Source organism: Chiloscyllium plagiosum, unplaced genomic scaffold (genome assembly GCF_037043375.1).
Source record: "Chiloscyllium plagiosum isolate Xiang-an unplaced genomic scaffold, Cpla_swu_hap1 HiC_scaffold_8, whole genome shotgun sequence".
Lineage (NCBI taxonomy): Eukaryota > Metazoa > Chordata > Chondrichthyes > Orectolobiformes > Hemiscylliidae > Chiloscyllium > Chiloscyllium plagiosum.
Window position 1 is genome coordinate 1,827,897 of NW_028270146.1, and position 15,922 is coordinate 1,843,818.

General features: G+C 43.7%; 1 protein-coding gene across 6 annotated transcripts in view; it reads right to left on the reverse strand.

Annotated features, from left to right (window-relative positions):
- Positions 1 to 15,922, reverse strand: part of tmem63c (transmembrane protein 63C) — a 310,233-nt gene that overhangs the window by 223,901 nt on the left and 70,410 nt on the right. For 5 of the 6 annotated variants that reach the window (XR_015757812.1, XM_043701473.2, XM_043701470.2 and 2 more), the window contains 2 exons: positions 6,150 to 6,187; positions 3,050 to 3,192 (listed from right to left, as the gene is read on the reverse strand). Coding sequence is in view for 5 of the 6 variants with exons in the window: in XM_043701473.2 (XP_043557408.1) it covers positions 3,050 to 3,192; positions 6,150 to 6,187 (181 nt within the window). In the remaining variant the exon portion in view is untranslated. The remainder of the gene's footprint in view (positions 1 to 3,049; positions 3,193 to 6,149; positions 6,188 to 15,922) is intronic. The other variant, XM_087989521.1, reaches the window with a different exon arrangement.

The following is a 15,922-nucleotide window of genomic DNA, read 5'->3' on the forward strand; positions in this document are numbered from 1 at the left end:
AAAGTCGGAGGCTATGCCAATGGGTGGCCTTGCTATGACACCCCACTTAGTGGACGGATCCCACTTTCCCTTTCGATGGTCCCTGGAGGGTTTCTTATATTTAGGCATTTTTATTGCCCCAGTATTTGGTCAGTTATACAAGGTTAACTTTGTGCATTTACTGGAAAGGATAAGGCAGGACCTCCAGCGATGGGGAAACCTTCCAATTTCCTGGCTGGGTAGAATAGCACTAATTAAAATGAATGTCATGCCCCGTCTCCAATACCCTATGAGAATGCTTCCGGTGATGCTGCCGAGGCTGGCACTACATAAATTATATGGCTGGTTGGGTTCCTTTATCTGGTATCATAGACGGCCCCTCATTAAGCTGAAGAAGCTACAGCTTCAACAGGCAAGGGGAGGATTGGACTTCCCAGATTTTAGGAAATATCAGTTAAGTTCCCTATTAAGTTACATAGCTGATTGGGTCTTGTCTGACCCGCAATCAATCTGGCTGAACATCGAGGCTTCTCAAGTAAAATGCCCACTTATTAACCTTTTATTTTCAGACAAGAGGAAAATCATTACAGATCACTGTAAAAACCCTATAATACTAAACATAATTAAAGCTTGGAATATAATGCGGCAAAATGAGGGCAACTCACATAAAACATCCCCCTATGCACCGATAGTGGGAGCATGGGGATTTCAACCAGGGTTTACAGATGCCACTTTTAAACTCTGGAGATCCAGGGGTATCTCATGTTTAGGGGACCTATTTAAAGAAGGGGTCCTGATGTCTTTTGAACAGCTGCGTCAGAAATTCGGATGACCTAATGGAGACCTCTTTCGATACTTCCAAATTCGAGACTATATACAGAAGAAGACTACGTCATTAGATAGTCTTTATAAATCAGATAAAGAATGTAAAGTGCTACGACCAATGGGGGTATCCTCCATCAGTACTATTTATCATTTACTACATGATGAAGTATCGGGAGATATGGACAATCTGCTGAAAACATGGGATCAGGATTTGGAACTAGAAATCTCTGTAGAAACGTGGAATGACATTTGGGAAAACGCTAGAAGAATCACCATCTGTAACAGAACCCAGGCTACCCAGCTGAAGATACTTCATAGGGCCCATATAGCACCGGTTCGATTGGCAAAATTTAAGGCAGGAACATCTCCAATGTGTCCCAAATGTAAAATAGAGGTGGGCACTCTTGTACATTGCCTATGGACCTGTCATAAGATCCGTAGATACTGGACTAAAGTAGCAAGTACCCTGACAGAAATTTTAGGAACGGAAATTAAAGTGGACCCTGTATCTCTCCTTTTGGGCTTTTCGAACTTACCCTCCCTGGACACGTATGGGAAGAGATTATTTTCTATTCTCTCTTTCAGTGCAAGGAAAAATATTTTGGTAAACTGGGTGGCTGAGGGCCCCCCTGGACTTTCAAATTGGCACAAATTAATTATGGAATGTATTCCCCTTGACTTCCTTACAAATATGGTGCACCGAAAGACCGAATTATTTTATAAAATATGGCAGCCCTTCTTGAATTATGTAAATACAGATATTTCGGCTATCCTAACAAGGGCTTTTATTTAATTGAGATGGTGAACCTGGCTGGTCCGGGGCCCCTTGGGAGAGGAATCCCGCACGAATACGGGTTTTATTACATTTGATGTTAACACATTCCGAGCATGTATCTCACGATCCAATTTCTGTGTTATCCGTTAGTTTTTTTCTCTTTCTCTTATTTGAATAATGTAAGAGACTTAAATATACACTCTGGTTAGTTGTAGGTTAGATTAGTAGTTAGTTGAGTTTTGTTTTTTTTCTTTCTTGGCATCTTTCTTTTGTTAAATTTTGGTTATTATTTATTTGAGATTTAATTGTATATCAATGTTTGTACTTGAGAGTTTTGTTTATTTTTGTAAACTTGTAAAATTTCCAATAAAAATATCTATTAAAAAACTCTGATTTCTCTGCAAAGATGCTGCCAGACCCGGTGAGTGTTTCCAGCAATTTCTGGTTTTGTTTCTGATTTCCAGCATCCACAGTTCATTCAGGTTTTCATTGTGCCACTCTGACCCCCCAGTGGAAACGGTCAAGACAAAAGAACATGTTGATGGCTGGGGCAAGGAAAGAAAATATCATTTGATTTCCTCTTTTCAAAACCCATTTTAGATTCATTTATAGCCATAACTTATAAAATAAGTGGATCTTTTGATTATGTGTAAAATAAATGGAGGAAAATTTCAAAGCTAAATTTATATTTAAAAGAAAATGATCATAATCAATATAAGAGCTTATAATGAAGTCAATCTGGACCCAGGCACTTGTCGTATTGCTGCTCAAACACGTTCTAATTTCCTTGAGTTACCAGCTCCCTCCACTTCCTGAAATATTGCTATACAAAATAACCGCTCAATTCATCTACCATCTCCTTATTTCCCAAACTTCATCTTTTATAGGACTAATCTCACTTTGTTAATTCTTCTTTAAGACAGACAAACAAGCTCTATCTGTGTTCATACTTCTAGCTAGCTTTTTCTGCTATTCAAATTTTCTCCTCTTTATTAATTTTAGCTATTCTTTGTTGTTCTGATCTGCTTCGAGAGTGTGGTACTGGAAAAGCACAGCATGTCTGGCAGCATCCGAGGAGATTTCTTGATGAAGGGCTTATGCCCAAAACGTCAATTCTCCCGCTCCTCGGATGCTGCCTGACCTGCTGTGCTTTTCCAGCACTGAACTTTCAACTCTGATCTCCAGCATCAGTAGTCCTCACTTTCTCCCTGTTCTGATCTGCTGCCCATTTTTGCTCATTTCTATTTGTTTCTTTGAGTTTGACACTATCTTTAACAATGTCCCCACACTTTTTTTATCCCACTATCTTCATGTTACTCTTCCTTGCCTCCCATACCCCACATTTTCCCAGAGCTGTCCCTACAATCTCACTAGTCCCTGTTGAAGTTACATCTCCTGCGCCAATGTCCTGGAGCCTGAGGCCCTGCTCCAAACTGCTTGCCCATGCCGCCCTGTCCCAGAACGCCTTACCCAACAGGTCCCCAGAGAAGTTGACAGGAAGCACAATGGCGATGGACAGGACACAGACCACAGTGAGGAGGACCAGGATGTGTCGTTGAAATGAGAGGTAGATAATGGCATCGAGTCCACACTTGTACTGAATCTCATCGTCCCTTAAATCAAAAACACCAAGTGAGTACCAAGCAAAGACAGTTCCATCACTATCTTCAGTTCATCCTCCCACCATATTTTTCCTTACCTATCATATAATAAACCCAGTGACAGAAAGTTTCCAAGCCTCTCTCTGTAGACAGGATGTGTCCTGGTGGACTGGAGGATTGTAAATGTGATGCCAAAGTTTAAGAAAGGGGCAAAGGATAAGCCAGGAAACTACAGACCTGTCAGCTGCACATCAATTGTGGGAAAACGGATGGAGGCCATAATACGGGATAAAGTCAATAATACACACAGAGAAAAATAAGTTAATACTAGATAGTCGACATGGCTTTGTTAAGGGCAGGTCATGTCTGACAAATTTAATTGAGTTCTTTGACAAGGTGACACAGGTAATGGATGAAGGAAATGATGTCGATGTTGTATATTTGGACTTTCGGAAAGCATTTCATACAATGTGACATGGCAAGTCGGTGAGCAAATTACAAATGTTTGGTATTGATGGGTCCTTGGTAGAATTGATTAGAAGTTGGCTAAAAGACATAAACAGCAGGTAGGTATAGACGGGCATTTCTCAGATTGGAGACAAGTTGGAAGTGGTGTCCCTCAAGATTACTTTTTCCTACATTCATTCATGAAATGAGGGCATCACTGCCTAAGCTAGGATTTATTGCCCATCCCAAATTGCCAGAGGGCAGATAAGAGTACACCACATTACTGTGGGGCAGGAGTCACATGTAGGCCAGACCAGGTAAGAATGGCAGTTTCTTTTCTTAAAAGGACATTGGTGAACTAGATGGATTTTTCCCAACAATCAACAATGGTTTCATGGTCGCCAGCAGACTCTCAATTCCAGAATTTTATTGAATTCAAACTTGAGCATCTGCCATGGCAGGATTCAAACCCAGATCCCCAGAACACTACCTGGATCTCTGGATTAACAGTCCGGCGATAATACCACTAGGCAATCACCTCCCCATAAATCAGCATTTGGGAGCATTGCTTTTTCTGATTTATATAAATAATTTGGAGATGGGTGTTCAGGGAAAAGTCTCTAAATTTGCCCATGATACAAAGCTAGAGAGAAAAGTGAATTGTGAGGATGACACTGAGCTATTTCTGGCACCTGGCAGATGAATTTCAATGCAAAGAAATGTGAGATAATACATTTTAATAGAAGAAACATATAGATACAATACAAACTTAATGGTACAACTTTGAGGGGAGTATAGGAACAGAAAGACCTTGGGGTTCAATGCATAATTCTCTGAAGCTGACCAGGCAAGTTGAAACAGTTGTTAAGATCGACTTACAGGACCCTTGGGTTTGTAAAAAGAGATATAGCATGTATAAGCATCTCTACAAATCATTGGTCAGAGCATATTTGGGGTATTACATTCAGTTGGGCAGCTTATTTAAGTAAGGATGTGACAGTCCTGGAGAAGGTGAAAAGGTGATTTACTAAAATGATATCAGGAATGAGTGATTTTAGATACAAAGAAAGAAACTGGGATTATTCTCTGCTGCAAGGAGAATAACATAGAACATAGAACATAGAAACGTGCAGCACAGAACAGGCCCTTTGGCCCACGATGTTGTGTCAAGCATTAATCCTAATGTAAAATAACTTAACCTACGCACCCCTCAACTCAATGCTATCCATGTGCATGTCCAGCAGTCGCTAAAATGTCCCTAACGACTCTGCTTCCACCACCACCGCTGGCAACGCATTCACAACTCTCTGCGTAGGTTCTTTACGCAGGGTAAATACAAATATTCTGTTTCCAATAGCTGGTATGTCAGTAACTTGGGGTTACAGTTTCAAGATTGTCAGCGAGAGAGTTAGGAGTAGGATGAGGAGAAACCTCTTCTCAGAGAGTTATTAGGATTTGGAAAGCACTCCCTGGGAGAGTAGTGGAGGCAGAATCCATTTGTTGTAGGTAATTTGTTGTAGGTAAAGTAATGCACAAATTCCAGTTTAGCAGTGGATAAGACACAGTTTATTGAACAAAAGCTTCTGAGAAAGGCAATGTGCCTTTAACCCTAACTACGGATTTTGACCACACCGTCTCTCCCTGAACAAAATGTATAGCAGATTTTTACACTCTCGATGATCTGTAGACACAATTCCCTCAGAAGCCCACCCCCAATTATATGCTTTTAGTCACATACGCACACAGTCCTTTCAAAGCCCACCCCCAGCATACTCTACTTCACAGAGAAGATTTCAAAAAAGAGCTGGTTATATATTTGAAAGTGTTGAATTTAGAGGGCTTTGAATGGGACTCGCTGGATAGCTCTTTGGGAGCCAGTACAAACAGAATAGGTTGAATGCTTTCTTCTGTACTGAAACATTCTATGACTCTAATCCAGAGATTATCCTCTGCCATTTCTACTGCACCAAGTGTCCTCAGAGAATACTTTATATTCAAAAGCAAAATATTGAAGATATTGGAGATGATGAAAGATTGCTTATCTGAAATGTTAATTGTTTCTCTTTTACAGGTGATACCTGACCTACTGAGTATTTCTAGCATTTTCTGTTATTCATTTCCTATAATGCTCATATTATATTACTTAGGAATGTTTTTCCTCATCTTCCTCTTTGCCTCCTCACCCACTGCCATTTTTTTCCTTCCCCAGTGCTTCTTAATTCAAATGGCTCTTCAACATCCTGTTCATTTGTTTGCCATTTTACTAGTTTCTCTTCTTCTTCAGAAGCAGTCTTCCTTTTGGAGTAGCTTTTATTTTTCTTGAACTGGTAAAAATGCCCCAATAACCCATGCTGACACTGCTGTGTTATCACATGGTCAGCTCCCTACATTTTCCAAATCAAATACTCTGGTACCAGGCTAAAGACCACAACTCATCGCACTTGGTCTAGACTGCCATAAATAATGTCCATCCCTCTTACTATTCACAAAATGAAAGCACAGATTATTAGAGTTTAACTTACCTCATGTGATAGAGTGTGGTCAACCAGGAACAGAAACCCTGCAGACAGAGGACAAAATATACAAATCAAAATCAGAATTCACCAGGTGCAATTAAAATTAGAAAATTATAATAAGCAATTTAGGATGGTCATCTCAGGATTACTCCCAGTGCCATGTGCCACTGAGGCTAGGAATAGAAAGATAGTACAGTTAAATAAGTAGCTAAAGAGCTGGTGTAGGTGTGGGGGAGGCTTCAGAAATGTGAATCATTGTGTTGTCTTCCAGGACAGGTGGGACCTGTACAAGAGGGACGGGTTGCACCTAAACTGGAGGGGCACCAATATTCTGGCAGGGAAAGTTGCTGGTTTCACTCGAGAGGGTTTAAACTAATTTGGCAGGTGGCCATGAAATGTCTTTGGCAAAAAGGATTAAAGAAAATCCCAAGGCATTTTTTACATATATATATATAAAAATACAAGATGTACAGTTTGCCCCGTGGAAGCAATTCGATAAAAGGGACCTTGGTATGCATGTCCACCAGTCCCTTAAGGTAACAGGGCAGGTGGATACAGTGGCTAAGAAAGCATATAGGACATTTGTCTTTTTAAGCTAAGGAATAGAGTTCAAGAGCAGTGAGGTTATGCTGGAACTGTATAAAATGTTGATTAGACCACAGCTAGAGTATTGATTAGAGTGGTGCTGGAAAAGCACAGCAGGTCAGGCAGCATCCAAGGAGCTGCCTGACCTGCTGTGCTTTTCCAGCACCACTCTAAAATAGACTCTGGTTTCCAGCATCTGCAGTCCTTGTTTTTACACAGCTAGAGTATTGTGTGCAGTTCTGGGATCCACATTATAGGAGGGATGTGATTGCACTAGAGAGGGATAGAGGAGAGATTTTCCAGGATATTGCCTGGGCTGGAGGGTTTCAATTATGAAGGGAGATTGGACAGACTGGGGGTGTTTTCCTTGGAGCAGATGAGACGGAAGGGAGGCATGATTGAGGTGCATAAAACTATTGGGGGCATTGATAGTAGACAGGAAGGAACATTTCCCCTTGGTGGAGGGATAACTGACCAAGGGACACAGATTTACGTAAAGTAGTGGGAGATTTGGAGGAGATGTAAGGAAAACTCTTTTTACCCAGATGTTGGTGAGAATCTGGAACTCACTGCCTTTAAGTTTGGTAGAGGCAGAAACCTTGATAATATTTAAAGAGTATTTAGATGTGTACTTGCAATGACAGGTGTACAAAGCTGTGAGCCAATTGCTGGAAAATGGTATTAGATTAATAAGGTACTTGTTTTAGAACTCTATCCTTCACTTGGTAGAGTGAAGGACCCTTCTCGGCACTGTAGACCTCTGTAACTATATACCTGCACATTAACACTTCTGACATATCTTGTTTCTCATCCACAGGGGATTTCCCTCCACTGTGGTTGGCAAAGCCCTCGATTATCTTTGTTCCTTTCGACCTTTTACCTCCACTTTCCCCACTGCCCAAGGCTCCTAAAACTCTTCCAGGTGAAGCAGAAGTTTATAATTTAGTGGTGTGTACTCATTACTCAGAATGGGATCTGCTATGCATGGTAGAGGCCAAATGTAGACTGAGTATCCTCTTTACTGAATCACAGGGTTGTTTGGATGTCAAAGAAGCCCATTCAGCTGATAGTATCTACACCAGCTATCCATTGAGCATTATGACTTAGTGTTATTCGCCAGCGTTATCCATAACTTTGCATATTGTTTAAATTGAAATACTGCCTGTTAAAAGCTTCAATTGACTCCGCCTCCACCACAATTCCAGGCAATGCAATTCTGATCCAAGCTATTTGCATAAAAGGATTTTTTTTTCCTCACATCACATCTGCAAACCTTGCAAATCACTTTAAACCCTTCTTCTTGATCTTTTTACAAATGTTAATAGTTTCTTATCTACATTATCCAAATCTCATGATTTTGAAAACCTCAACCAAATCTCCTCTTAGTCTTAACTCCAAGAAGGAGTCTCAACTTCTCCAGCCTATCCTCATAATTTAAGTGTCACATACCTGGAACCATTTCTGTAAATGTGTTTTGCACACTTCAATGCATTCACATTCTTCCTAGAATGTGTACACCATACTCCAGCTGAGGTCTAACAACTATCTTGTATCAATTCAGTAACACGTCATTGCTGTTATACTTTTTTGCTCCTATTAATCAAGGCTGGGATATTCATAGAGTCGTACAATATAGAAACTGGCCCTTCAGCCCACCATGTCCATGCCGATCAACAAACATCCAACCAGTCATCCCATTTTCCTGTACTTGGTCCACAGCCTACTGTGCCCTGACATTTTAAGTATTCATTCATAGAAACATAGAAAATAAGTGTAGGAGTAGGCCATTCAGCCCTTCGAGCCAGCACCACCATTCAATATGATCATGGCTGAACATGCAATCTCAGTATCCCATTCCCGCTCTCTCTCCATACTGCTTGAGTCCTTTAGCTGAAAGGGCCACTACAGCTCCCTCTTGAATATATTTAATGAACTGGACTCGGCAGCTTCCTGTGGGAGAGAATTCCACAGGTTCACAACTCCCTCAGTGAAGAAATTCTTCCTTAACTCAGTCCTGAATGACCTCCTCATTATTCATAGACTATGATCCCTAGTTCTGGACTTCCCCAACATCGAAAATATTCTTTCCTTATCGAGCCTTTCCAGACCCATCAGGATTTTTTGTTTCTATAAGATCCCTTCTCATTCTTCTACCCAGTGAGTACGAGCCCAATCGACTGAGTAGAGTAGCTTTTATTTGTCATTTCTACCGTATACAACTGATACAGTAAACATGAGACAGTGTTCCTCCAGCACAAACTACACACTCGTACATGGCATAAAGTGCATAAGAAGTTCAAAATACACAAGTTACAGTGTAAGAGAAGAATGACAAATAATAGACATTTTACTCGCAGCAATTCAAAGTCGTGCAAAGAATTTCAGACGGGAAAGAGTCCAATCATACAGTGTTAAGGAGCTTGATGGCTTGGGGGAAGGAACCGTTGCACGGTCTGACAGTGAGAGACCGAATACTCCGGTATCTCCTGCCAGATGACAAGAGGGAGATGAGTTTAAGTGATGGGTGTGTGGGATCCTCAACAATGCTCTTAGCTTTTAGGATGCAGTGTGTAGAGTATATCTCTAAAATGGAGGGGAGAGAGACCCTGGTGATCTTCTCAGCTGTCTTCACTATCCGTTGTAGGGTCTTACAATCCGAGACGGTGCAATTCCCGAACCAGGCAGTGATGCAGCAGCTCAGGGTACTCTCCATTGGCGGCACGGTGGTTCATTAGTTAGCACTGCTGCCTCACAGCGCCAGAGACCCGGGTTTGATTCCTGCCTTGGCTAACTGTCTGTGTGAAGATTGCACATTCTCTCTGTGTCTGTGTGGGTTTCCTCCAGGTGCTTAGGTTCCTCCCACAATCCAAAGATGTGCAAGTCAGGTGGATTGGCCATGCAAAATTGCCCGTAGTGTTTAGGGATGTGTAGGTTAGGTGCATTAGTCTAGGATAACTGCAGAGTAGTAGGGAAATGGGTCTGTGTGGGTTACTCTTCAGAGGGTTGGTGTGGACTTGTTGGGACGAAAGGCCTGTTTCCATACTGTAAGGATTCTGTGATTCTATGATTCCAATGAACCCTCTGTAGAATGTGGTGAGGATGGGAGTGGGAGGTGGGCCATCCTCAGTCTGCACAGATAGTAGTGACGCTGCTGGGCTTTCTTGGCTTTGGAGCTGATGTTGAGGGTCCAGGTGAGATTCTCCGCCAGATGTATGCCAAGGAATTTGGTGCTCTTCATGATCTCCATGGGGGAACCGTCGATGTCCAGCAGAGTGTGGTCGCTCTATGCCCTCCTGAAGTCAACAACCATCCATTTCGTCTTGTCCTGAGTCATTCCTCATATGTCAGTCCTGCCATTCTGGGAATCAGTTCGATGAACCTTCACTGGACTCCCTCAATAACAAGAATGTCCTTCCTCAAACCAAAATACTCAAGGTGTGGCCTCATCAATGTCCTGTATAACTGCAGCAAGACATTACTCCTATACTCCAGTCCTCTCACTATGAAGGCCAGCATGTCATTAGCTTTCCTCACTGCCTGCTGCACCTGCGGGCCAACCTTCAGTGACTGTTCCACCATGACACCCAGGTCTCATTGCACTTCACCTTTCCCTAAACTGCCATCATAATAATCTGCCTTCCTGTTTTTGTGACCGAAGTGGATAATGTCACATTTATCCACATTATATTGCATTTGCCAAGTATTTGCCCACCCAGCCAGTCTGTCCAAGTCACCCTGCAGCCTCTTGGCATCCTCCTCACAGCACACACTGTCATCCAGCCTAGTATCATCTGCAAATTTGGAGATATTGCTTTCAATTCCTTCATCCAAATCATTAATGTATATTGAGAACGGCTGGTGTCCCAGCATGAACTCTGTGGCACCCCAATCGTCGCTGCCTGCCACTCTGAAGAAGATCCATTGCCAAAAGCCTTTTGGAAGCCCAGATATCTGGACTCACAATCTTAGCTTGCCCTCTCTCCATGAATGCTGCCTGATCCACTGTGATCTCTAGCATTTATTGTTTTCAGCACACATTCCAGCATCTGCAATAATTTTCTCCTGCATCTACTGATTCATCCTTGTCCACTCTAATAGTCACATCCTTGAAAAATTCCACAAGATTTGTCAGGAAGATTTCCCTTCAGTGAATCCATGCTGACTAGGACTGATGCTGTCACCACTTTCCAAGTGCTCAGATGCTTCTTACCCAACTGCGAACGTACCTGACTCCACCACCTTCTCGGGCAGTGCATTCCATATTTCTACCTGCCTCTGGGTGAAAACATTTTCCTCAGATCCCACCTCAACCACTTACCTGTCACTTTAAACTTATACCCTCTGGTCTCAGGCACAGCTGCCATAGGGAAGAGATTCTGATGATCAAACATGTCTATGCCTTTCATAACTCTATATATTCCAATCAGATTTCTTCTCCATCTCCCTACACCCACATCTACCCCCAATCCCAGCCCAGGGAAAACAGACCCAGCCTTATCCAGTCTCTCCTCATAATTGAGACTTTTCCCAAACAACATCCTGATGAATCTCCTCTGCACACTTTCCTGCGTGTTCACATCCTTCCAATAGTGTGGTGACTAGAACTGCACACATTATTCCATCTGTGGCCTAACCTATGTTTTATAATGTTGTAACAAGACTTCCTTGCTCCTATATTCTATGCCCTGGCTAATTAAAACAAGTATCCCAAATGCCTTCTTCACCAGCCTATCTACCTGTGCTGAAACTTTCAGGGATCCATGAACTTGTATACCTAGGTGCCACTTTTTTTCAATATTTCCGAAAGACCTACCACTCATTGTGTATATCCTTCCCTTACCAGACCTCCCAAAATGCATCACCTCATACATATCGGGATTAAATTCCATCTGTCGTTGCTCTGCCCAATTTACCAGCTGCTCAATATCAGGCTGGCCTAAGATCATCCTCCTTATGATTAACAACACCACCAATTTTCATGTCATCTGCAAACTTAGTAACTATACCTTCCACCTTCACGTCCAACTCGTTGATGCACATAAGTAACAATAAGGGTCCCAGCACCAATCCCTGTAGTACACAGCTGATCACAGGCTTCCAACCACAAAACAATCCTCCACCATCACTCTTTGTCTCCAATCAACAGGCAATTTTGGATTGAGTTTACCAAATTTCTTGGATTCCATGATCTCTTTTATTTCGGAACTGCAGAATTTTTCCCAATAATTTCCCTACCACTGACCTCAGACATACTGGTTTGTCATTACCTGGCCTATCTCTGCTGGTCTTCTTGAACAAAGGAATCCCATTAGCTATCCTCAAGTTACTTGGCACTTCACCTGTGGCCAGGGAAGTATTAAAGGAGGAGCAATCTCCTCCCTTGCCTCGCAAAGCAGCCTTGGATACATCCCGTCAGGCAATGGCAATTTACGCATCTTTATGCCAGATAAAATATCTAATACCTCTTTCTTATTAATCTTAACATGTTCCAGAACCTCAACATCTCAAGTGAAATCCCCAGCAACAATGTCTTTCACTTCTGTGAATACAGATGAGAAATATTAATTTCATACCTCGCTCACAATCTCTGGCTCCACACACAGATGTTGCTGTTAGTCTCCACAAGACCCTATTCTTTCCCTGGTAATGCTCTTGCTCTTAATACTACTTTTAAAAGACTCCCACTTTCCAAAGGTAGACTTACATGCAAGTAGTTGCTCTCAGTCTATGTTTGCCAGATCCCGTCTCATGATATTGAAATTGGCCTTTTCCCAATTTAGGTGCTTAATTTCTGCACCACTTTATATTTTCTCACAATGACTTTGAAACTTACAGTTTGGTCACCATCTCTGAAATGTTCATTCACTGAAACTTCATCCATGTGATCAGCCTAAGATTTACTGCCTAGGATTATGTGGTGGTGCTGGTGTTGCACTGGGGTGGACAAAGTTAAAAAAAAATCAGACAACACCGGGTTACAGTCCAACAGGTTTATTTGGAAGCACTAGCTTTCGGAGCGCTGCTCCTTCATCAGGTAGCTGTGAAGCAGGATCATAAGTCACAATTTATAGCAGAAGATTACAGTGTCATATGGCTGAAATGATATACTGAACAAACCTGGATTGCTGTTAAGTCTTTCATCTTTTAGAATGGGTTGCAGGTTTCAGTTCATTAATATGTAAATCCCAGGACTTCTTTAAGTCACATTCGCAAGATAAGTTTTATAAAAAAAGGTGACATCTCAGCTCAGACAATGTATTAAAGATGTGATGTTACAGCCCGTCTGCATCCCAACCTTGAGTCAGACTGCTTCTATTTCCAAAGTAGGAAGTTATAAACTGTTGCATGGATTGACTGCCTGCAGATTGTGTACTTTTTGAGCAAAATAGAATATATCTGCAAATATAATTCTGCAAATGCAAATTCACCCCATAGACTTATATGTATGCATGCACATGAGAGAGAGAGTGTTTATGTGTGTACATGCATGATAAAGTGTGTGTGTGTGAGTGAGATGGAGTATAAGTCTGTGAGAAGGTGTGTGCATGGGTGTGAGTGTGAGGGATGTATGTTTGTATGTCTGAGAGACAGCATGTGAATGAGAGAGAGTCTGCGTGAGTATGTGAGTATATAAGAGTGTGCGTATAAGAGACAGTGTACAGTGTAGTGGAGCCACCTGTAGTGTGACATGAACCCAAGGTCCCGGTTGAGGCCATCCTCATGAGTAATGAACTTGGCTATCAGCCATGGCCTCCACAGTCAGGTACCCAGGCCCCAGCGACAGCCTCCACAGTCAGGTAACCAGGGCCCAGCCATGGCCTCCACCGTCAGGTACCCAGGGCCCAGCCACAGCCTCCACCGACAGATACCCAGGCCCCAGCCACAGCCTCCACTGTCAGGTACACAGGGCCCAGCCATGGCCTCCACAGTCAGGTACCCAGGGCCCAGCCACAGCCTCCACAGTCAGGTGTCCAGGGCCCAGCCACGGCCTCCACCGTCAGATACCCAGGCCCCAGCCACAGCCTCCACCATCAGGTACGCAGGGCCCAGCCATGGCCTTCACTGTCAGGTACCCAGGGCCCAGCCACAGCCTCCACCATCAGGTACCCAGGGCCCAACCACGGCCTCCACAGTCAGATACCCAGGGCCCAGCCATGGCCTCCACCGTCAGGTACCCAGGGCCCAGCCACAGCCTCCACAGTCAGGTACCCAGGGCCCAGCCATGGCTTCCACCGTCAGGTACCCAGGGCCCAGCCATGGCCTCCACCGTCAGGTACCCAGGCCCAGCCATGTCCTCCACCGTCAGGTACCCAGGGCCCAGCCACAGCCTCCACCATCAGGTACCCAGGGCCCAGCCATGGCCTCCACCGTCAGGTACCCAGGGCCCAGCCATGGCCTCCACAGTCAGGTACCCAGGGCCCAGCCAAGGCCTCCACAGTCAGGTACCCAGGGCCCAGCCAAGGCCTCCACAGTCAGGTACCCAGGGCCCAGCCATGGCCTCCACCGTCAGGTACCCAGGGCCCAGCCATGGCCTCCACAGTCAGGTACCCAGGGCCCAGCCAAGGCCTCCACCGTCAGGTACCCAGGCCCAGCCATGTCCTCCACCGTCAGGTACCCAGGGCCCAGCCAAGGCCTCCACAGTCAGGTACCCAGGCCCCAGCCACGGCCTCCACCGTCAGGTACCCAGGCCCCAGCCACAGCCTCCACCATCAGGTACCCAGGGCCCAACCACGGCCTGGGCAAAGATGGTTGCAGCAGACTAGCAGCATTCATGCCTGGGTCCTGGGCCCGCAGCTTTTCATCTTCCATCTGCCTTTCTTTTTTTCTCTCTCCTTTTACTTCTGCTCTCTTTTTTCTTTTGTTAACCTTTTCATCAGCATCCCGGAGTGCTGTCAGGGGGAGCAGTACCCTTCCCAGAGTATCAGTACCAGTGGGAGCAATCCCCTTCCCGGAGTGCTGGTAATGGGAGCAGTTCACTCCCAGAGTGTTGGTGGCGGCCCCAGCAAGGTGATCACACCATTTTTATTTCTAAGCTTCACCCAATGGCCTCATTTGAAGAGCCTTTATCAGCAATGCAACGGCCCCATCTCTCTTGCACAGCCATATCATGCCTGAAATCTCTATAATCTAGAATGCTGAACCAGTTCTGTCCTTCCTTCAACCATATTTCAGTGATTGCAACAATATCATATTCCTTCATCCTGCTCAATGCTCTTAACTTCCTCTGCCTTACCAGTCAAGCTCTTGTGCTAGAATAGATATAATTTAGCTTCTGGTCCTTCCATCTGCCTTATCACACCATGTCTTCTCTGCCTGCTGGACTGTCTTAGTATTCCCTTTGTATCGGATTGAACCATGTTCCTAACTCCATCTACTCTGTGCTCTAACCCCCTGCCAAATTAGTTTAACACCTCCCGAATATTGTATGCTTTATTAACTGCATTCTCCAAATGTCCTGTCACTTTCATGATTTATGCATGTATACACCAAGGTCCCTTTGTATCTGCACCCTCTTAAGTACTGACCCCCTATTTTATATTGTGTGTCCATGTAACTCCTAACAAAATGCATCTCCTCACACATCTCTAATTGAACTCTTTCTTCCATCTACCTGTTCATTCCACCGCGTCAAAGTTCTTGTCTACAATGTCCTCCTCACAGTTTAAAATGATTGCAAGTTTTGTAAGCAACTCCATTTAATCTGTAAGAATAACCCACAGGCTCCAGTCTCTTGCTATTTAAATTCTCCATTTTGCTCTCACTCTGATCTCTCGATCTTCAGCCGCCTGTTGTGTTCCAGTGAAGCTCAATGTAAGCTTGAGGAACAGCTCATTGTACTTCAATGAGGCACATTTCAGCCTCTGGACTCAATGCTGAATTCAAATATTTAAACCATAGTTTCTGTCCTCATTTTGTCTTCTTTTCTTGCCATGTTTGGATCTTGTTTATGGCCGAATAGTTGTTCCTGGTTACAAGCATATGAAAAAACACACGGACATATGCATTAGGAGCAGGAGTAGGCCACTTGGCCCCTTGAGCCATTTAATAAGATCATGCTGACCCGATTACTCCACATTCCCTCTTATTTCTGATAACCCGTCATCACTTTGCTGACCAAGAATCCTTTTTTCCTTTCACAGCTCACACCTCTGAATTCATCATTCATTTCTTTACCATCTCCTTGCGCCTTGTTC